The sequence below is a fragment of the Sebastes umbrosus genome, chromosome 8 (genome assembly GCF_015220745.1).
Source record: "Sebastes umbrosus isolate fSebUmb1 chromosome 8, fSebUmb1.pri, whole genome shotgun sequence".
NCBI lineage: Eukaryota > Metazoa > Chordata > Actinopteri > Perciformes > Sebastidae > Sebastes > Sebastes umbrosus.
In genome coordinates this window covers 13,861,849-13,885,961 of record NC_051276.1, presented here as the reverse complement: position 1 = coordinate 13,885,961, position 24,113 = coordinate 13,861,849, and the positions used below count along the sequence as shown (strand labels likewise).

The 24,113-nt window shown below is 39.7% G+C and overlaps 1 protein-coding gene across 4 annotated transcripts in view; it reads right to left on the bottom strand.

Annotated features, from left to right (window-relative positions):
* Nucleotides 1-1,115: 1,115 nt before the first annotated feature.
* Nucleotides 1,116-24,113, bottom strand: part of pdlim5a (PDZ and LIM domain 5a) — an 85,478-nt gene continuing 62,480 nt past the window's right edge. For all 4 annotated transcript variants that reach the window (XM_037778429.1, XM_037778428.1, XM_037778430.1 and 1 more), the window contains 6 exons: nt 14,402-14,484; nt 11,080-11,281; nt 8,728-8,908; nt 4,648-4,768; nt 4,333-4,448; nt 1,116-2,934 (listed from right to left, as the gene is read on the bottom strand). In XM_037778429.1, the coding sequence (XP_037634357.1) occupies nt 2,845-2,934; nt 4,333-4,448; nt 4,648-4,768; nt 8,728-8,908; nt 11,080-11,281; nt 14,402-14,484 (793 nt within the window). In that variant the 3' untranslated portion in view covers nt 1,116-2,844. The remainder of the gene's footprint in view (nt 2,935-4,332; nt 4,449-4,647; nt 4,769-8,727; nt 8,909-11,079; nt 11,282-14,401; nt 14,485-24,113) is intronic.

The window sequence follows — 24,113 nt, the reverse complement described above, 5'->3', positions numbered from 1 at the left end:
CCACCATGATGCTTCGCCATGTTTCTACATTTCTAGACCAGAACAGAAAAAACAAACACTGGCTCTAGAGGACCATTCACGTTTTTTAACGTCGGCCACTGTAGTTCTCCTACATGCTTGACGCACGGGAGAAGTTTCTGTTGGTTGCAAACTGCAACCTCACCGCTAGATGATGCCAAATCCTACACACTGTACCTTTAAGGGTAATCAATATATCTTGTGATTTTAATACAAGTAGTTTTGTTTTTATAACAAATTTCAGTTCGACATCCAGAGTCAAATTAGGAAAATAATTCGGGATGGATGGAATAAAATGAAAAAAAGATGTTCCATCCATATATGACATTTATTAATCTGTGTTATATGTACTGTACACCAGTCTACCACAACACTATATTTTGCTTTATTCTATTTTAATGCCATATTTTAACTTCTGCACTGATTCTCATTTTTACTTGCATGTTTTTCTTTTATATATTTTGTAGTAGCATTGTTGGAGGGAGCCTGAGAACAAGAATGTAATTACCAACGACTGCTCCACTGTAATTGTTCTGCATAAAGAAAATATATGAAGCCCATTCTGTGATTTACTTCTTTTTTTTTTTTGGAGGCCTAGCTTAGTCGGTAGGCCTCTGCACAACTGCAGGAAAATTGCATTATCAGAGTGGGATACTATTGTCTTTGTCATTATACAGCTCAAACCCAAACAGTTGAAGCTAAAGTTTCAAGAGATCTAGCAACCTTTTCTGCTCTAGTTTCACAATTGGACAAATCCCCATCAATGTGTAGGGGGTGATGTTGGTCTATGTGAACATTTGGTTTGTTAATTTGTCTTGTGGAAGCGTAATACAAATATTTAAATAATAAACACATCCACAGATTCTCTGCTGTCACAGTATCCAGTTCACCGCTCTGTTTCTTTTTTATATCTGCCTCCTTTGACCTTTCTCAGCCCAGCTCAACATGCGTTGAAATCTGCATTTCACACTGCTTATGTCTCCTCTGTACTGCCATGTGTGGTTTCTCAAGCAATAATACAGGAAGTTTAGTGTGGTAAGATAGTATTACATGGGCTTAGAAAAAAAGCAAACATGAAGAAACACAGGATATTTCTCTTGGGGGTTTAAGAGCGCATCATTTATTCAACAACTCAGATCCATTTTAATAGTACCAACTGCAGTTCTGTAGGTGGAAATTAACCATGTTTGATTACCGCTGTAAACTGTTACTGTACACATACAGTAAAAACCCAGCTTTCTTTAATGATAATTACATGAAATGAATCAGAGTGCTACCATTTGTTCTGTTCTCAGTGTTTTAAAAATAGACCATATATACCCCTCTGCCATAATGAAAAGTAAATATCTCCAAGTCAACATGCTGGGACGGTTAGTGGACAGTCATGTGAGACACTAAAAACAGAGAAGAAACTACCCCTCATCCATTCCCTGCAAAAGCAAAAACCCAGTTACCCAAACAGTTAAATACATATTGTCAGATAAGACATTTCTCACCTCTATAAACAAAATGAAATATACAGTTTACTACACAAAGATTATTAGAGTTTCACAGAAAGAGCTACTCACTTTTATGAAGCATATGGAGGACCGAATCAACCAGAAATTAATGCAATTATTATAAAATACAAAATAAATATATATAATAAGATGAGGTAAAATAAGTAAAAATATGAATATGATTCATTAAACTATATGGCACTCAGTATAGAAAACACATTTGTGCCAACACTATGCAATTGTCAAGATATGTCAGTCTATCATAGTAAGGAAAAATCATACTTTGTCATACATTTATCTATTTTGTATGTATATTTAGGGCCAATTATGTCCTCCATAAAATCAAGACCATTTTCTCAAGTGCCTCACTGTTGTATATGACTAAGTTTGTTTGACTTGTTTTGAAACCGGTAACATTTTAGCCAAGTTTCACATGACAAACAAATTTTAAAAAAAAATCATAAAATACATAAAATTCATTTGAAAAATAAGAAAAAGTTCAAATAATTCTATGCACTGATCAAAAGCAAGAAGGGGTTTCATCATCATTCCAGACATTCAGCTCACCTGTATTAAAACAACTAGTACAAGCACAGTCTGGACATTTTTAACGCAGATTCTGATAAAATAAAGTTTGACACAGGAAATTGGATATTCTCTTGAAACGTAATAGCTGTGGATCAGATTGTTTAATTTGATTACAGCTTCACAAACATTACCACTAACAAAAATAAACACCTGCTTAGAAAATAATTGCCAATATCCTCCTCTCTCTGAACTCCTATAGTATAAGTATGAATATACACGTATATTTCTGGTACTGTCTAATTTCAAGCGTTGTGTGATTTAACAGGTTACCGGAGCCTCTTTGTTCACTGACTGACTTACGATGGTAGATGTGAGGATTTCACCCCTAATGTGCTTCTGAGAAAATCAAGATTAAACTCTAGATTAAGAAATAAAGACTAGGATCACAAAATCCTACTTGTCCGACTTTGGTGATTGCTAGTGGTATTCCACACATACGCTGTACCATTTGGCAGTAAAACTGTTCTAATTCTGGGTGCATGAGCATCCATGAAAATCAGTATTTTGGGTGAAAATTGGTAGAAACAGTTATTAAGCAGTACTGTAGATTATGTTTTACAATGAGTCTGGATCCCTGGACAAGAATAAATTCACTTTTGCATACATGGCAGTGTTTCCTTATTCTGACCGCTATACTTATACGAGTAGTGCTTGAGTTTTATTGTTGCAAGAACTGTTAAGAGGCCTTCCCACTGCATCAACCGAGGGAGAATGTACGGCTGTGAAGAAAGTCAGAGATTCATATCTTCAGTGTGTGAGCGTGTTTCTTGCAAAGAGGTTTGTCTTTCTTGGAGAAGAATTTCTGGCCTTCCAGGGTGGTGCAGCACACCTGAAGGAAAAGAGACACATAGACACAGGTAGAAAGGTTACAGACGTAAAGTTGTCCAGAAAATGTTTCAACTCTTCATGGATATATCTCACTATCTCCTTAGAAATAATGCATTTATCACATCACTGTGAGAGATTCTGAATCTGAACCTTTATTGATGACAATAAAGATCCACCAAGTCAAAGAGGTTGTTGCAGGCAGATTTGTCAAGATAGAGTGAAGATACTGGAATCATATGAAACTAGAAAACCTAAAGAATCTTTTGGTACAAACCATGGCATGCTAGCTTGACGCTAAAGCAGAACGCTAAATAACGCTACGAAGTTGGGCTAAATTTCGGCGAGGAAAAACTGTCATGGCGATTTTCAAAGGGGTCCCTTGACCTCTGACCTCAAGATATGTGACTGAAGATGAGTTCTATGGGTACCTGCGAGTCTCCCCTTTACAGACATGCCCACTTTATGATAATCACATGCAGTTTGGGGCAAAAACATGCAGTTTTTTGAATGAGTGTTTGAGTGTATTTGAATATTTCTGCATACTGGGGTACTTAAACAGTCTTGAATTACATAAATTGGGTATGACTGTAAAGCTGAGACTCTTGTGGATCCAATGAGCCCAACTGTATTCATGTGTGATGATGTTAATCCCCATAGTAGCCATTTCATTGTAGTGAGACCATTGTTTTTAAACTTGACCTCACTGTATAAAATGACCTGTGGTGACCTCTAGGATAATCACAGCCTCATGAAACTTTATAGCCACTAACTACAGACCTAGAGCATTCAGTGGATGGATGGCTTCCCTAGGTATATTGACAATAAGGGGGTTTCTGAGCAGTTTCAAGAACAGAAGCGCTCGCCATCTAATTGCCAATAAATGCAAGTCTTGCAGAAATCTCAAAATGTCAAAAGTTTTTGATACCAAATCCCAGCATGGCTTTTTCTATGGTGTTCCTCAAGGTCTTGGTGACTTAATGTGGTATTTTGGAGGGATTATTGATCATTTTTATTAATATTCGATTTGTAAAAAATGGTTTAATTTAGCACCAAATCTGTGTAACAAATGGTATCAATTCCCAAATTGCTGCAACAATTTATTTTAATTGATTAATTTATTTATTAACTATTTTTTTTGTTATTAATGACTAGAACAATGTGGTAAACAAGTTGAGTGATTGTTAAAAGTTGATGGTATGGTTGGCGGCAGTGGTGGTTACCATTGTGACCGCACATCACTACTGACCCAGGTTTAGGCCCCCTGCTCTGGCCCTTTCTGACTGGAGTTTCCACGTTTGTGTCTATTCCATCTGGATGCACTGCCTTGCCCTCACAGCTCAAAGGCATGAAGCTCTCTCAATGAACTGTAGTGTGAATATACCGTGAAGCCTTCACTTACAGTGCAGACAAAGCAGGTGTCGTGCCAGGTGTAACCGAGGGCCTCCAGGAACTTGTCTCCAGCCTCGATGGGGAACTCACAGCCGTGGCAGCTAGTCCCAAACCTACTGTAGAAGTCTTTTTACAGACAAAGCAACATGGTATAACACACACAGAACAAAACATCATCACTTTCTTTGTTTTTGTTGGCAACAAAATAAAAGTCTTTTCACAACAGAGAGCTACTTGTGTCTTTCCATCCACTGACTTTTGTGTTCTACTGTGATACATCCTTCATCAGCCCTATCAGCGTGGTCGATGTGTCCTCATCACTCACCTTGTTCACAGTATGGTTCTCCATCCTCCAGGTGGAAGGTGTTGTTTCTGATTGGCTGCTGACAGGAAGCGCACAGAAAGCAGTAGACATGCCACGTCTGTTTGAGGGCATTTATCACCTCCTGGGTGCAAAAAGCAAATAATGTGTTTAGTTGGAGGCATCATACAGTTCATTAGGAGCACTGGTCTTCACAGTAACTGGAAAATTAGATCCAGGACACAGAGACTTTTGGTGGGATGCTACCATGTTACCTTTCTATTCTATTATCAATCCTTATTTGATCAGAATGGATAAATGTGTCAGGAATGCACAGCCTTTCCTACACTCTGTCCTTTTCTCATGTCACATTTAAATAATTATGTTTTATTCTTTCCTTGCGGGGCCACATGACACAGCTTAAACATAGACACACTGCTTTGTTTCCCACCCTTAAACTGTGAGAACGAGACAGGACAGGGAATCAATGGAAAGTTGGTGGGCCAGAGTGAAATGAAGGATTAGAGGAGAAGGAGTGAGAAAACAGGTTAATAAGAAGCCGTAAGCTGGTTGAAGATGTGTGAGAAATGGAGGGTTGAAAGGGATAGAGGCTAAAGAGGTTAGAACACGTGAGGGATGAATGTCAGAGCTGTTATGAGAGCACCGATCTCAGCTTCCTGACACTCTGGGTTCATGCTACACCTGCAGCCTTGAGGCCTCTAAGCCTAATTCTCCTAACACCCAAACATATACCGCATTCCTGAGTTTCACTGGTGGTCACTATAGAAAATCCCTATAGCTTTCCTACATTGGCATTCTATGCATTTATCCGGCATGTCTGGGGTTGGAGTGACCCAAAAAGTGACCCTTTGATGATGCCAACACTTGTACATTTAATGCCCCTTTATTATTTGGGCTCAAATTGATAACATGATAGCTCTTGACTAACAAAGTAAGAAGAAGAATGTATGAAGAGAAGGGATTTCATAAAAATGAAGCATTTTAAGCACATACATCAGTTAAATCCATTATCTGTAACCGCTTATCCTATTCAGGGCCGCAGGGGGCTGGAGCCGATCCCATCTGACATTGGGTGAAGGCATACAGACGTAGGCAAAGTTGTTGGTAACGTTCCGTTAAAGAGAGAAAAACCCACAATGGTCACTGAAATAACTTTAAACTGACAAAAGTAATAACAAATAAAAATTCACTGAAAATTAACTAATGAAAATCAGATATTGTTTTTGAATTATGGTTCAGCAGAATCATTTAAAAAAACAAACTAATGAAACTGGCCTAGACAAAAATGATGGTACTCTTAACTTAATATTTTGTTGCACAACCTTTTGAGGCAATCACTGCAATCAAGTGATTTCTGTAACTCTCAATGAGACTTCTGCACCTGTTGACAGGTATGTTGGCCCACTCCTCGTGAGCAAACTGCTCCAGCTGTCTCAGGTTTGAAGGGTGCCTTCTCCGAATGCATGTTTCAGCTCCTTCCACAGATGTTCAATAGGATTTAGATCAGGGCTCATAGAAGGCCACTTCATAACAGTCCAATGTTTAGTTCTTAGACATTCTTGGGTGTTTTTAGCTCTGTTTTTTTGCTCATTATCCTGTTTGAGGACCCATGACCTGCAACTGAGACCAAGCTTTCTGACACTGGGCAGCACATTTCGCTCCTGAATGCCTTGATAGTCTTGAGATTTCATTGCACCCTGCACAGATTCAAGACACCCTGTGCCAGATGCAACAAAGCAGCCCCATAACATAACCGAGCCTCCTCCATGTTTCACATTAGGTACAGTGTTCTTTTCTTTGGATGCTTCATTTTTGCGTCTGTGAACATAGAGCTGATGTGACTTGCCAAAAAGCTCCAGTTTTGTCTCATCTGTCCAAAGGACATTCTCCCAGAAGCTTTGTGGCTTGTCAATATGCATTTTGGAAAATTCCAGTCTCGCTTTTTTATGATTTGGTGTCATCCTGGGTCGTCTTCCATTAAGTCCACTTTGGCTCAAACAGCGACGGATGGTGCGATCTGACACTGATGTACCTTGACCTTGGAGTTCACCTCTAATCTCTTTGGAAGTTGTTCTGGGCTCTTTGGTTACCATTCGTATTATCCGTCTCTTCAATATGTCATCAATTTTCCCCTTGCGGCCACGTCCAGGGAGGTAGGCTACAGTCCCATGGACCTTAAACTTCTGAATAATATGTGCAACTGTAGTCACAGGAACATCAAGCTGCTTGGAGATGGTCCTATAGCCTTTACCTTTAACATGAAGGTATATAATGTTCTTTCTGATCTCCTGAGACAACTCTCTCCTTAGCTTTCTGTGGTCCATGTTCAGTGTGGTACACACCATGATGCCAAACAGCACAGTGACTACTTTTAACCTTTTAAATAGGCAGACTGACTGATTACAAGTTTGAAGATACCTGTGATGCTATTTACAGGACACACCTTAGTTTAACATGTCCCTATGGTCACATTATTTTACATCTTTTCTAGGGGTACCATCATTTTTGTCCTGGCCAGTTTCATTAGTTTGTTTTTTAAAATGATTCTGTGGAACCACAATTCAAAAACAATATCTGATTTTCATTAGTTCATTTTCAGTAAATTTTTATTTATTATTACTTTTGTCAGTTTCAAGTTATTTCAGTGACTATTGTGGGTTTTTCTCTCTTTAACGGAACGTTACCAACAACTTTGCCTACGTCTGTATATCAGTTAAATGATACGTTTAAATGTTGTTTAACCATAGACTGTATATAAGAAGTGGATGTAGTCCCTGTGACGTCACCCATTGGTTTGTGGACTACAGTTTGGAAGCCTCCAGTTCGGCATTTTGGCCGTCACCATTTTGACCTTTTGCAACCAGAAGTGACACAAGACAGTGGAGCTAAGTACAACTGAACGCTGAATAAGACATTTTTAGGCGACCAAAATGTTAATATTAACTTTCATGAACTGAAAACACACTGTGAAAGGGTTAAAGTTGTAAGACAAAAATACAGAACACTCCCAGACCGAACAAACCCGTGGTAGCGACCTGTAAATCACAAGGTAGCCACTTCCTAAAGCATACCCTGCTTTATGGTCTATTTGACATTAAATGGGACCATCATTTACTAAATGAACATCACGCTGTATTGAAGAAGACTTGAAACTAGCGATTGAGACCATAAACTCATGTTTACGATGTTTACTGAGGTAATAAATCATGAGAGAAGTAGGGTCATTTTGTCATAGGCTTCTATACAATCAGACTTCTTTTTGCAACCAGAGGAGTCGCCCCCTGCTGGCTATTAGAAAGAATGCAAGTTTAAGGCACTTCCGCATTGACTTCATTTTTCAGAACTGGAGGAATGTTTTATTACAATCATCAAAGGCTTCTTTTCTGCACTGTTAATAAGTAAAATATCCCATATTTGAGAGCTGCTGCTTCATGTAATCATATATTCTTTTGCATCACACTTCCAGGAATCTTCTAGGAATTATACTGACACATTTTTATCTAGTTGCTGTAAACCAGTCTGCACAAACTGTTTAACCTTTCAGAAGCACAAAACGGGTGAAAATAGAAGAACATAAAAACCATAAAAACAAATAAAGTCAGGCGTTGATATGTTTGACAGGTTTGCACTGAAAGCCACGGAAGAGGATTATCGCTTCTGGTCTCCAAACAAACAACAGGTGGTGGAGCTTGAAAACAACAGCCACACACAATGCACCGACTTAAAGTCTTCAGACAAATGGCTAAAGGCCTCAATAACATATTTTATCCATTTTATCTTTCCTTGTACTGTAATGCCATGACAAATAAACGTCATGAAGTTGTCATCTTCATTGTCTTTTGCACCGCAGAATCTGAACTGTTGAGTACAGTACATTCTGTTGAATAACCATCACAAAACAGACAAGAGCAGCCAGACAATACTCTGATAAGTGCAATGCCACCAAGCCTTCACTTCTTCACGCGCGCGCGCACACACACACACACACACACACACACACACACACACACACACACACACACACACACACACACACACACACACACACACCCTCCTGCTCTATTTCACATCACACCGACTCACCCCCAGTATCTTGTCCTGGCAGCGGCTGCATGTCGGAGCGAAGAAATCTTCATAGCAGTGTTCACAGTAGACAGATCCTTGTTCTTCCACAAAGCCTATATCTGACAGAGACGTACGGCAGTGGGCACAGTTAAACTCCTCCTTATGCCAGGATTTCCCCATTGCTACCAGATATGGCCCTCTGGGAAAAAAAAGGACAAGCAGAGACAATAGGATGAGTAGAAATCAACCTTTGATTCTACTTGAAGTTACTAAATAACTCTGTATTGGCAAAAATGAACCCATGACACACAGGCTAATTATTCTAATTACTTGCATTATGATGACACCTCTTCATGAATGCAAAGTATAGATGCAAAGTACCACATTGCTCAGCAGTATTGCTGATAGGTCATGTAGTCAATGTGCTTTGTTTTCATTGTCATGTCTAGAAACAGCCACTAGAGGGCAAATCACAAATTAATAAATGAATGAATGACAATGTGAGTAACATCATTCATTCTGTCCAACTTCTACAAGCTGTCTCTTGGTAACTCAGCATATTTCCTGCCTCTCCCTTCTTCCTCCTCTAAGAAAGTCATTACATTGAATATTATGTTTTACGTCTGACTTTATCTAGTTCATTCTGATATAATATTTTCAGAATATACTGTAAATTGATAATAATGTTTAGAATTTCTAACAATCAAGTCTAATAATATAAGATCATGTGGGTGATAATTGTTTGTGGTGGTTTCACACAACAAAGCTTAAAACCTAAAAACAAAAAAACAGCAATATTTGGAAATGATTAATTATTAATTACTTACTTATTCTATAGTATACTATGTTTGTAAGTAGTGAGAAATGCCACTACTCTGAGACCTATGGTCACATCATCAAATTGATGGTTTTGTCCGATGAACATTGAACTTGATGTGTCTTAATGTTGTGAAATCTTGTGGTTATTGTTGTGCTGCCTTAATGTTGTTGTTCTGTTGTTGCTGTTGTATAATGAATGTGTACTGTCTTGTAATTCTGTTTTTATACTAGTAATTAAAATAGGTAATTTCCTTAACAGAGATGTCATCCTCTGTTTCCTGCCCAGGGACTACAGATGTAAATTACCTTTTAGCTAACTCTGGTACAACTACGAGGCTGTGCACGGCCCCTGTCAAACAACTAAATTAATTAATTAATTAATTAATAAAATAAAATAAACATCCAACACGAATAGTCCAAAAGTCCAAATGTTTTATACCTACAATGATATAAAATTCTAAAATTTTAATATTAAAGCAGTTGGAAGCAGTCAGTGTTTGGCCTTTGTGCTTGAAGGACATAAACAATTAACAGATTCTGAAAATTGTTCAATCAACTAATCGATTATTCGTTTCAGTACTCCATTCAGGTCACTAATTGTTGCTTCAGAAACGAGGAGCACATTTTAGAAATTCCATGTGTCGACGTCACGAAAGGTCCACTTTGACCATTATCCTCTGCTTCTACTCAGACAGCACCTTGGCACTGTCCACGCTGATGATTAGCTAAAGTGGGAAAACAACAGAGACTAATTTACTCCACACAATAGCTGTGCTTATCTGAGCTTTCTCAGATAAAGGCCCAAGCTTGGCATCCATTAGCATGTGAGCCACCTTATATCCTCCTTAGTGATATGTAATGTAAGGTGACACAAGTTGGGAGATAACGCTTGGGTTAGGGCAGTCAGGAGAAGAAGAGTGGGAGACAGGAAATGATGTGCACTTGTATGCAACTCTGGGTGGATTTACACAAGAGGGAAACAAAAATACAAACCCTGATTTTAGACTGAAAAACTGAACAGGATAACCAAGAGTTGATATCAGCTTATAGTGTGTGTGTTTGCCTTCAGTGTGTCTACGTTCAGTACGTGTGCAACATCACTAGAGTTTGATCTACTGCAGGTGCAACTTAATTCCCGGTCCCCTTATCTACACCACAGTCACATCTTTGCAGTTCTACAGTTTCATACACAGATTATTTACTCGAGATGGTTTCCAATTCATTATTTTAAGTGCCTGTCTGAGTAATTGAGAAGTGGACATTTTTTCCTTTCTGATCTTAATTTGCTTGAGTACGAATAGATGTCTGTGCAACCAAGTTTAAGAGATTGCCTCTTTTTAGATTACATATGCATGTCCACTGTTTTCCTTCACAGTTTTAACTTTAAAACCGCATGACAGCCTCGTTCTGTCCTGATGACAGGATTCATGATGTCTCCATACTGCAGATTGGGTTGTCTGGTTAAAAAGGTAAAACAAAATAAAAAATCCCTATTGACAGTCCATACAGAGATTTCTAAGTCATTCTTAAAACACAGCATTTGTCCCTCACCTGATGACCATGTTGCAGTGGGCACACATGGGTGTCCGAGTCCCAGCAGGGATGTGTTCTGCCATCTGGACCAGGGTGTCCTCATCTGAAGGGTGGGGCTGAGGTAAAGGTCGGGCTGGGACAGGACCCCTCGGGACACTGGCACTTCCATTACCCTTCATACCGAAGGACGGGGTGATCAAATGAGTCTGTGGATGGTGACCTGAAGGAGACGGAGGAGAGATGAAAGGTTATACTGGTTAAGAAACCGAGAGACAGAGATGGTGAAAAGAAGGAGAGAAAAACAAATAAAGTGAACACTTATAGCATCACAAAGGGTGTGTGTGCATGTGTGCGTCTGTGTTTTCTTCCCAGGTGTGTAAGTTATTTGACCTCTGCTCTCTCTGTCTATACACCCAGCAGGTGTCATGGCGGCGCATGCAGCTGGCTGACTACTGTTGTCACAACCATGAATTCACCACATCAATCTTCCCAGAATCTTTCACTCCACCTACGACACATTCCTATGGCTAATGTGCATGCACACACACACACACACACACACATACATAGACCACCAAGACATTCCCTCAGCTAAAACCCAGACCCACACCTGGCTAAACATGTAGCTTGGCCTTTGATCCCCACACTGTGGATAGAGATTTGTTTTTGTATGTGTGTGCACGGGGAGGAAAGGTCTACTTTTGGAGCTTGGCTTTACCATTTAATGCCATGTTTAAGTGTGTCTGTTTGGGCTAGGAACAGAGCTGGGTTTACATTTAATGTTGGGGCTAGTGAGGTATTCATTTAAGCACCTATCATAAATAAATAGAGGTTAAACCTGCAATAACTGATTTTTTGGCCACTTGGGGGCAGCAGGAACAAGTCATGAACATAATATCATCACCTTTTAGGTTGATCTAGCAAACAGGTGCTTATTTACACAACCAGCAGTTACGGAAAAACTTTATGCGAACGCATAATCCGAATGTCAGGGAGTTCACAGACACGCGCGTGATCGGCGTACTGCGGGATTGCTGTCACACACTTTTTCATGGAGTTAATGAACTGAACATACATGGATACAAGCACAGCAGTTTTAACAGTTTTGACCTATTCATCAGGGAAAATAAACGCACTGACGTGCCTATATACATGGCCTTAAATACGGATCGCTTCCTGAATAGATTTCACGATCGACAGATGGATTTATTAGTAATTTAGCTTTTGAATCATGCTAAAATCACATATCTGCTATCATAAAATCCTGTTGTTGGTTCATTTGCTTTCACACCTCAAACAAACCTCACCAAAGTCTGCTGGAACTCGGACCACCTTTTCAGGTGGTCTCGGTTTGGTTGTTTGGTCCGTACCAGCGTTCGATTGACAGTGTTCACACCAGCCCAAACAAACAGTAATAACAGGGCAAATGTACCTGAGTTTGTTTTAACCAAACCAAACAGGTTAGGTTTGAAAGCCCCCTAAGAGAGCAGTGAAAGTGAAAGTGGGCCGGACAGCTTAACAATGAGCTGAAACTTGCTGTAAAGCTCTGTAAAGCCGGTTGCAGCTCAAGATTCAGGTGATAATTCTCTGTAGGTTCATATAAGTGAACGCTTTCACATTGTCACATTGTTTTCACATTGTCATTTGATACATTGTTATGGTAAAAATATTGATTATAGGCGCTTTAAGTTGAAGCTTGTGTTTGACAGTCCTACATGGAGGCTAAAACACACCTTTAGGATGCCAGAGATACGAATGCTTCCTCACTTGCTTAAACCAACAATTCCAGCAAAAAGTGCCAAATAATTTGTTAAATGTCAAGAAAAGACAGCTTTAGGTCAAACAATTTTACACAGTTTGACGTTTCAACCTATTAGTGAAGCTGCCATTAATCACACCAGCATGCACTGCATAAGGTTGTATGATGAAGGTCAAGCTCCTTCAAGCTCTATGCCAATATACAGTATTTTACAATGGGCATTTGCAACAAGGCAGCGTCTGACGGCCTGGGTTCTTTAACTGCCGCACAGGATTCAAAATTGGTCAGTGGCTTACTGCTGCTAGGGCACTATACGGCTGGTAGTATATTTTCATGAGCCTGCGTCCCGGGTAAGTGGCTACGTTTATGATTTCTGTTGAGTGGCAGGTACATCAGGGAGAGGACTGGGGGAGAGGAGAGGACTTGTGCTCACTGACTGAATGGAACATAAGTTTTAAGTTAATTATTTCATGGATAAATATTCACAAATAAACAGATAGATAAAAAGGTAGATATATATTCTTTTTTGGTATGGACATGATGCCCAGACATTCAATCTCAGAGTCTATGGGCCGAGTGCAGATAGAGTCGGGGCGTTATACTGCAGCTCTGTGGCTTCCCTTTAAAACTTTATTCAGAACTCCCGACAGGTCCCTTCAGTAAATATTATCTTTCTAACGGAGTAGAGCTGCTGCACGTGTGACTGAGCAAGGCGCCACAGGCAGAGCGGGGCCTTCTCGCCTACTTAATGGGCTTCCACAGAGGAAAAAGACGAGAAACGAAAAAGAAAGTCTGCAATGACCTATTTCACAACATATGTCACGCTTCAACCACGGAAAATAAGCCTCTTTCCCCCTCGCTAACTGGCTGCAACAACATTCAATCCAACAGCAGTAAATCAGTTTTACACTATGCCAGGATTTGGAACCAAACATTTTTTTGTATGAGCAAAAAAACATTTTCTTAACTGTAGGGGGGAATATATTAATCAATCAAAATGTGTAGTTAAAGATGATTTAGTTCAATTCCTAAATGAGAGTTTATTTTTAGGAATCTATTTTGGGGGACTTTACATTTTAGGTATGCATTAATTCACCGTGACTTATGCTAAGAAAACAGTCCAGGCACCTTCGTCTGATTATACTCCGCTAGTTCATTTAGTGAGAAAATACCACAACAGGCCTACAGTAAAAGGGAACTCACACACAGGCATACAGATATACTTTTGTTGGATTTGGCGACAGTAATGTGCTATTCCACAGGTTTCATGTAGCAATTGGCTAGATGAACAAAAAATGTATTTTAGTCACTGAAACCCATGTTTAATGTACTATATATATTCTGTATTCTTTAATGTGTTCACAAAGGCGGATATGTTATTTCAGTCAGTTAATAGGACACATGCCAATTGCGGCTTGGTCCCCGATCCATATTTTATACAGTACAGGGTGGAGAAATTACAGCTGGCAATAACCAGCGCTCATCGTGAATGTGTGAAAAAGTAAATGAAAAACCATTCAAGATGTGCTGCTATCTATCACAAGTGGACAGGAGAGAACACACACAACGCACAGTGTTTACCTTGGATGGCAACAGGTCCTTTGACCATGGTCTTGACAACTGCAGACTCGTGGCTGTTGAGTTCTGGCTCCTCTCCTTCCTCACTGTGTGGAGAGACAAAATGGAAATGATATGTATATCAAGTTAATAGGTTTCATTATTAAATTCACTAAATTAAAACACACCAGAAACCATTGCCCTGCACATGAAACTCAATTTGCACTGCTTAAAGCTTCAGTAGGCAACCATTTTTTGGCACCATTGGGCAAAAGTTCTATAATAACCTTTCAGCATATTGTAATTCAAGTGTTCTGAGAGATAACTAGACTTCTGTACCTCCTCACGGCTCTGTTTTCAGGCTTTAGAAAATCTAGCCTGTGACGGAAGACTTTGACCAATCACAGGTCATTTCAGAGAGAGCGTTTTTATTGTCTGTGCTCCGGCTGGTGGGCGGTGCTTTGTATTTCCTCAACTGATCTCAACATGGCTGCTGGGTCACAAACTTTCTCATTTTACAGCTAAACAGTACACTACAAGATGATTCTGAAAACATTTGAGTTGAGAAATAGGCATTACAGTAACAGAATATTGATTCATATTTGATCAGAGCTGCCTAGTGTGACCATTTGATCGGAGTTTGCGAGTGATTGACAGCCGGCTCTCATAGACAGCAGCTGGATGGCAGACTCAAGATCAGCTCTGATTGGTTGTTTTCCTCCAGTGTGTAAAATCCTAATGACACAGAGGCACATGATTTTTTTCAGATTACCTGTCTCATGCAATACTGTCAGGATATAGTGACCGTTTAATAAAAAATAACTTTTTTTTAATCACATTTGCTCCATTTCTACCCACTGCAGCTTTAAATTGTAAAATACATTAAAATACATGGTTACTATTAGCATCCCGCTCATTCAGAGAGATGGGTAGATACTGTATAGTCTGTCTGTGTCTTAGTTTCTTGTTATTTACAAAGATGTCGTTCCCAGCAAAAGATCTTTGCGAGCCCACTGTTCTCATAGCTAATAGAAAAAAAAAACGCTAGCACAGTCTCATTATTCAAGTTCCTGTCAAAACGCAGTAAGACAGACTCCAGACCACCTACCTGCTGACAGAGCGGAGACAAATATGGTACCAACCATAACACAGCATGCAGCTACAGCCAAAACAGTACAGTACTCGACTTCACAGTGCACTTCCTACTTGTGACTACAGTACGCACAAAAATGTTGCCCGTGGGCCGCTTTCACAGCAGAACAGAGTCCAGGCCACGGGCCCGATGATGGATAAGAGACGAGTAGGTTTGTACCGCACTAATGATACAGCACACCCATTCAAAACTGATGCCAGTATATCAATTCAATGACATAACAGAGAGTAATGGACTACGCTGGAGTGAAATATAGTGTGGAGTAATGAGCAAAAGTGCCCATTCCAGATGTGCTGTGGACAGATGTCAGACTGGCAGCACTAATGATGGAGGGGAGACAGAGTTCACGTTATTCAGTGGCTTATTAACGTATATACAGGTAAACATTGTTGCCACCTCCCTTTATATTTCAAATGTCTCCTCTGAATGCACAAAGTACGGGTTTGGACGCTTCATTAAGGTCGTGAAGAGACAAACTTAATGAATCCCCACGGCAACACTGGCAGTCCATTATCGTTTCATGGGCCCCAAGAAATCAAACTAAATTTCACATTTGGGTCAAAGGCTGAGTAATTTAAAGAAACTCTGCAGTAAAATTTAATGGTGATGACATCAAACGATGCCAGAACACTAATTCAAGTGACAGAAGAGGGAAAATGACCTCGCAGAATGAGCTCTCTACACAAAATAATTGAAACGGAGTCGATGATCGCTGCTAAGATTTCAGTGAACACATTTTGTCTCTAAAGAAATGTGAACATGTAATATCCATGGCATTGTTTAGTACTAAGGCAAAATATATTCTTTTTGAGGTCACACATTGTCTGTCGGGCCAGAATGTTCTCTTTCAGGACTAAATGTGTCTCTGAGCAAAATACTCTCTCATGATGCAAACTTTCTCTACTTGTTAAAGTTTTTCTCTCAAGGGCTGCCCCCTCCTTAGTCAATTAAGATTTCTTTAGATGATTTTTAATATATTTTTTTTCATGCTGAATGACTTCTTTCCAAGAAACTTATGAGCACATCTGGTAAACACAAGCTCTAAAGGGGTTCTTTTTTGTGATTCTTCGTGGAGAAACTCAGTTTTACATGTGTCGATTGAATCAACTAATCGATTAGTTAGTCGACTAAAAATTTCTTTGGTGGAGGACAGACCTATTTCTAGGAAAAAAAGGTGTCTGGGAGATTTTTATTTTCTAGAGACACTTCTCCAACATGGGAATTTTGTTCTCTTATTTAGGGTTGTATTGACTGAATGTCCATTAATTATAATTGACTAATACATATCTGAAATCACAAACATTGTTTCACATGAAAATCCATTATTAATCACATAAAATTTAAAATTTAAATAAAACATCCAGGGATGTACCGGATATCAGATAGCTGGATCGGGTATTGGTGACAATGGGGACCGATCTATTCAATTAAATTCTATGTTTATATACTATATATTATAGTCTATACATTATAGACTAGAATTTTAAACCCTGTTAAAGTTTTGACAAACTTGTTGCTGCTTTTAAAAGGTTTACACTATAATTGTACTTCCTGTTATATTTGATGGTTCTTTTTACCGAGTTGCTGGTGTATGATTTATTATTTTAATAATAAATAACAATTCAATAAATGCATATCTATGTATTTATTTGTTACATTTTGTTTTACAAAGTTAGGAAAGCAATGTTTAAGTCAAACCTGATGTTGCCTTACACATAACAGAATGATCCCAGTCACTTCCACACAGTGAGGCATACAGCTTATTAATTAAACACTGGTATCAGATCGCTACTCGGTATCAGCCGATACCCAAAGCCCAGGTATTGCTATCGATATCGGGACAGAAAAGTTGGATCGATGCATCCCTAATATCTACATATATTTTTCAGATAAGGTTTTCTTGTTGGAATGAAGTTATTTTGACTGAATACAATTTTTTGAATACATTTTTTTGTAGGTTTGGTTTAAAGAACACCAAGACAGGCTTTGAGAGTAACTTTCTGGTTAACTTCCTGTCTTGCAGAGAGCTCGTCCAGCTATCATGGTGGAACGAAGCAACATGTCTCTGCCTTTCAATCAAATGAGGCCCCAAAGCCTCAAACTCTCCACTGCCCTTTAATATGATGCAAAATGAATAACCTCTCTATGAGTAACATCAAGTGTGTGTGTGTGTGTTCATCAGTGCCAGTTGAGGAGCTTGGGTGGGCCAGCAATCTCTCCCCAGACGTATTACACCCATAATGCATAGTTGCAGCCGATGCCAACAGTTGGATCACTGCTGTCTTCCCCTTGTGCTCGGCTGTTAGGGGACTAGTGGGAGACAAGTGTTATGGCAACTGCAGCCATAGCTACGTTGAGTTGTTGTGCCTACATGTTTTGTGTGAGTGAGAAAGAGTGAAAGAATGGAAATGAGAGAGAGTGATAGAAACTATGAGAAGTGAAGTGACAGGCAGAGAGAGAAAGATAGAGGGAGAATGTGGCACTTGTGTGTGTGCTGGCTTCACCTCAGTGGATGCTCTGTGTTTTCAGCTGCCCTCCCTGCTTCTGCAGAGATTCTCCATGTGCACACACTTCATTTGAACACTTATCCATAACATCAAATGGTCCCTACAGAGCAGGGAGTTCACTTGGTTTATTACCACCCAGGACTACCTCTGAAATCACTTGAGTGTGGTCAAATGTTCAACTCACAAGGAGAGGAGAGGAGACTTTAAATTTACCTAAAGACATAGACGGCATTGACGGGAGAAGAGAAGAGAGGGTCTCCCTCCTCTGTGGCAGACTGATGCCAAGACACCCTTTGGTGTGAGAAGAAACACATCACAGAAATAAGGCATAAAGAAAGTAATACATGCCCACAGTGACAGAGATCGTTGGTTATATACTGTAGCTGTCAAAAGTGGCATATACTAACACAATGTGAATCTCAACTGAACGGACACATGGTTAGAAAGGGCATCTGATGAATAAACACACTGTTAAACACGGAGCACACAAGCTACAGTGCAGTGACAAGGATTGTGATAAATGCACCCAGTGGACTGTTGTGTTAGCATTGATTCCAGCTAATCAGCCCTGATCTAAGTACTCTCTGAAAGAGACCGTCACGCTGCACAACATCTCTCTTCCTTCTCATTATCTGCTTATCATTTTGTATACCAGGTGTCTGTCAGCAGGAGCCAGTACAGAGCACACTAACTTCTTACATCTATAGCCACATAGGGAGTATAGACAGGAAGGCAGACGGTGCCAACTAGCTACAAATTTATTTTCATTAGAGCCCATTTACATTTTAATATTGCATAGACCAACAGCACCTCCACCCCTGCTTGTAGTTATGTACTTTCATTTGCTCCGATTCTGTAATATTCATGAATGAAATGAGTATCTCAAAATCTAATTAATTCTTATAATTAATCTTACAATGAACAGGTGAGATTAACTTCTCAAGTCACTGTAAATGTGTGAATGGTTACCAGTGTTTTTCAGCTTGTGACCCCTTAAACAAATCTGTATCTACTTGCACTCCATTATGGCCTTATTGTGGACATTAGTTGTGAGCAGTTAATCCAATGAGTGACCCTCAGGTTGGCGAACCACTGCTATAAGTAGCACTATAAAGCAGTGTTTCCCAAACTGTTTTTCTGGGTTCAAAATAGGCCTTATCTATAAATCGTGAGAAGAGCGAATTTGTGTGTAAATGAATGTTCCTGATCATTTTTACGGCTGTTTCTGTATCACCTTATTTATCTTGAATAGGTAAACAAGCCATTTTGAAGAGATCTATACGTTTAATAAATCACAACTTTGATTTATGCACGTGTTATTGAAAACATATACAGATGTTAAATACTTTATAAATGAGACCAAATAAATGCATTCAGACGGAGTTAACAGGTTCTGGTTTAGTAATGAGAGGAAAAAACAAACAAACAGAATGTATGCCAGCTTTTCATATTAGATTCAATGTTAGAAGTTATCAGAACAATACGAACATTGAAATACAAATCTACTTAGCGACCTTGATAAAAATGTCATGCGACCCACCGGTGGGTTCCGACCCAGTCTTTGGGAATGACTGCTGTAAGGTTAGAAAAGTAGCTAAATTAAGTAAGTATATCAGTAAGCTTTCCGGATAATTAATCAAAATAAATAAGCTGTTTTCTCTATATAGAAACGGAATCAGCTGGCGACAACTTATCCTATAAAGAACAGGAAAGACCTCATCCTCATCATGCTATTAAGCTATAGCACTGAGAGATTAAAGGCTACAGTGCCATCTATTCAAATTATCTGGGCGAACCAGCTAAATACATTCATTCACATTAGCTATGGTAATTGGCTAACAACAGGTGACAAGTAGAGCAGGAAATAAGACGCTCCCCAGTCCTTCATTCATTCGAGCCAATTACAGCACAGCTCGTTAATATTCTCCACCAATCAGGCCAATTATAGGGGGACTTAATTGTATTCTGCAAGACGGTGATTGGTTGATTAATGGAGGCCCCGCTGTTTTGATTCAATAGTAGCCGGTTAGAGTGCTGCTGACCATCTGGACGCACTGGGCCACATATGAACCTTGTTAACTGAAGGGATAATTAAAGAGGGATGGGAGGAAGGAGGGAGAGAGGAAGACATTTATGTTATCCGTCTCTCTTCCCTGTTGTGTCTCAGTATTCTACACTTTTTTGTACATTAACACACTTGAAATTAAAAACCATGTATCACCACCCTGTCAGTGGCCTCGCTCTGCATCTCTGTTGTTGTTCCTGTGTTTATCTTATCCGGAGACTATTTTCAGCACTGCATGCCGCCTAATAATGAGACGCCTTGTTTGCTGATATTAAGCCATAATGAGGGAAAAAGGGTACATTTCACTCCCCACACTGTTTACATATGTTAAGAAGTAACCCCTTGTGTACTGTAGCTCCTACGAGAACTTGTATTATGCATCTCATAAATGTGTTGCTTTAGTTTGAACATTGAACAAATGGTCCATTAACATAGCTGACTGCTGTCCAGCAGCTCTCTCCACCACACAACAGATGGTCTATAATTCAGCGCTGTGATATTCTTTGGATCAAATTCAATCCTCACACGCTATACCATCCATGCATGTGCATTCACACACACACACAATGACAAAGATATCCACCTACTCAATCTCTCTCTCACACACAAACACACACACTTTTCATACTTCACGGTTTAAATGAGTACAGTTGTGTCCACTAGCCAATGACGGATCTCTGTGAGACGCTGCCAAGTTGTTTCACAGTGACCACAGAATGTCATGAGTTGTCTCCGCCGAGACATATGGGCCGTGTCTTTTGGTGCTGGCATGCTCTGACCAAACACAGCTTTTCACCGCAATGAATGGCATGCTCAGTGGACTCTGGGGCTGTTTACACTATGTGTTAAAAATAGGTATACGTCTAACATTAACAAATTATAATAATTAGTCAAATTGTACAACAAATAGAATATTTAACAACATTTTCTATCCTAAAGTCGTCTTCCTTGGTGAAATTAGTTTATGAGGACTATTATTGTGAAGTCTCATGCATCACATGGTGTATATTAATGAGTGAATGAGTCTCCACACGTTATATCACATTAGTTGTGAAGCAGATGATTATATTATTGTCACTCTTTCCTGGACTCAGACCTGGACAAAACTGAATTTAAAAGATGTCGAACCCAATACAACAACAATATGAGGAATGATGATTAATATGGATTGTTCTTTCAATTCTTTTAAAGGAGCAGTGTGTAGGATTTAGTGATATATAGTGGTGAGGTTGCAGATTGCAACCAATTTCGATCAAATCCGTGTGCAAAGTGTGTAGGAGAAAAACGGTGGCTGACGTGAAAACTTGAATCGCCCCTCTGTCGAGCTGTTGTTAGATTAGCGTAGTTCATTTGGAGAATAGCAGAGTCAGTGTGTAGAGTGTGTGTGTGTTCGTAGGAGGTGAGTGGTGAAGCAAGAGAGAGAGAGCGGCGGCGGCGAATGTGTGTGAGCGAACAAAGTAAGCAAGACAGTTAGTTTAGCTTTGAGAATATCAAATGAATGTACAGTGGAAGTTGCAGTTTGTGCAGAAATAAATGCTGCAGCTCCTCAAGACCAACAGAGGTTTTCTGTGTATTGTTTCTTGGCGGCTGAGTGGAGTGACAGGGGTTAACTCCGAGCGAGAAACGTTAGAGTCCGGCAGGAAAAGTTAGGTTTGTCCGTTCTGGGCTACTGTAGAAACATGGCGGCCAGCTCGGTGAAGGGAGGACAGTGGAAGATATGAAGATATAAACGGCTCATTCTAAGGTTATACACTAAAGAAAACATATTAATATTATTTTCTGTTTCTGCCAATAGATCCCCCCCAATTGTTACACACTGTTCCTTTAAACTTAAAACAGAGATGAACAACAATTCTGAAGCGGTCACGACCATTTTCAGTTGAACAATAAAAGCTAGTTTTGTCCAGGTCTGCCCCGTCTACCTCTTGTTCTTGGGCAGGTGCAGCTCACTGACGCTACGGCGCTTCTTCTTCTTCTTCCTCAAGCGTAGCGGCGGAGCCTGAGTGATTGGAGTGATGAGCAGGGCGTCCAATAAGCGCTGAGACGCGGCCTTCTCAGGAGGCCAAGGACTGCTCTGATAGGTTGTTCTGACAATGTGACGACACATTGAGGAAGAGAGGGTGAAAGGGAAGTCATGATGGAACCAAAAACGACAGAAAGAAAAAAGGGGGTAACACTTTCTATGATGCCCAGGTCTATAATGAATTATAAACATACTTACAATGCATTCTAATCTGCTTATAGCACTGTATAATTATAGTTATAAGCACTGATAAATATTCATAATGCTTTATAAGTAAGGGATAATGTACAGCGAGCTGGTTATTTTTGTGAAATAAACCCTGACGAGGCGATGCAAGACCCCTCCGCAAACCTCCGCTTCGCGTTGGGTTCCGCATCGCCCTGTTGGGGTATACTGTATTTCACAACAATAACCCGGTTGCTGTACATTATCCCGCTTATTACATGGCTACTTACTTAAAAAAAAAAAAAAATCATAAATCAATAATTTGATATAAAAACGGTCCGCTAGAGTCCAACATCAGAACTATGTCCCTAGCAACGGTCTGTAACGGTCTCGTATCTATAAAGAAATAACAGACCATACAACGACGTGGTTGACCAATCAGAATCTAGTATTTAACAAAGCCATGTAATAATGACTTATAAGGTCAAATATCATACTTCATAATTCACTCCACTTAGAGTTACGTATAATCCCATTATAATGCATTATAAGAGTGATTATAATGCATTACAATTATGGGAAATATAATATACTATAATCCTTATAAAAGAATGTCAGCCAGTGACCAGCGATCATGAACTAATGTGATACTTGACCTTATAAAACAATATGAAATGCTTTATTATGTGATGATTATTGTTATACAGCATTATGAATATTTTTGTGCTTATAACTATAACTATAACTTTACAGTGCTCTAAGCAGATTATAATGCATTATAAGTATGTTTAAAATGCATTATAGACATGGGCTTTATATAAAGTGTTACCCAAAAAGATTTTAGAAGTTAAAAGCCTAAAGATAAAGATCAATGGCAGGGAATCCAGAGGGATATTTTTTGTGCATACGCACACACACACACACACACACACACACACACACACAAACACTTGCACACTCAATGTTTACCTCGCCTGCACTGGACTACGGTGTTCAGGGTGTGTGTTTGGTGTGGACTGTTTGGGGGCACTGGGGGTGAGAGGAGGAGGGCAAGGCGCTGCTCTGGGCAGGAAGTCCAGAGGACTTGACAGGAGCTCTCTCCTGTTTACAAATACACAACCAAAGTGATATGAAATGCCTCCACAGAAAATACTGAAAAAATGACAACATTGTTTCAGTAAGCGTGGCAGCTTCCTCTAACTAATTTGCAGTTCCTGTAACATTTAAGTAAAACTCCTTATAACACCGTACCTGAGTGGCTTGGTAGAAAGTACATGATGACGTGCTGATATATGAGATAGAGGAGTATTGACTTGGACTGGGAAGCTGAGGGGACAAACATCACAGATTGGACAGATAGTTGAAGCAATTTAATGGCCTGTCACTGAAAAGTTTACTTCATGTGCATCAATTATTGCTGTGCAGCACCTGTGTTGAGGAGAAAGGTCAAACTTCAGAGACTTCCTAGCTTGTCTATATAATGTGTGGTCATCACCATCATGATCAGTCAAACGGCCTCTGGACTCCAACTTTTTTGAGTCTGTGCTGTCCTCTAGTGGTGTGACAGGGGAACTGCTAGACCAAGGTAACAAAAGTAAAGGAAATGATTATAATCAAAGCCTTTCTTGCATTAGTAACGTGCATTTTAGAGTAAAACTGTGTACTTTCATGAAACATCCCAAGCTCAATGTACCTTCCAGCTGTGGGCAGACGAAAGCTTGGTGGCTTTGTACTATCTGAAGCAGCTGTTCTATCGACAGGGACCGGATCAGAAGAAGCCTCTGGTGCTTGGTTTAATGAGGAGTCGCTACCATGTGACAAGT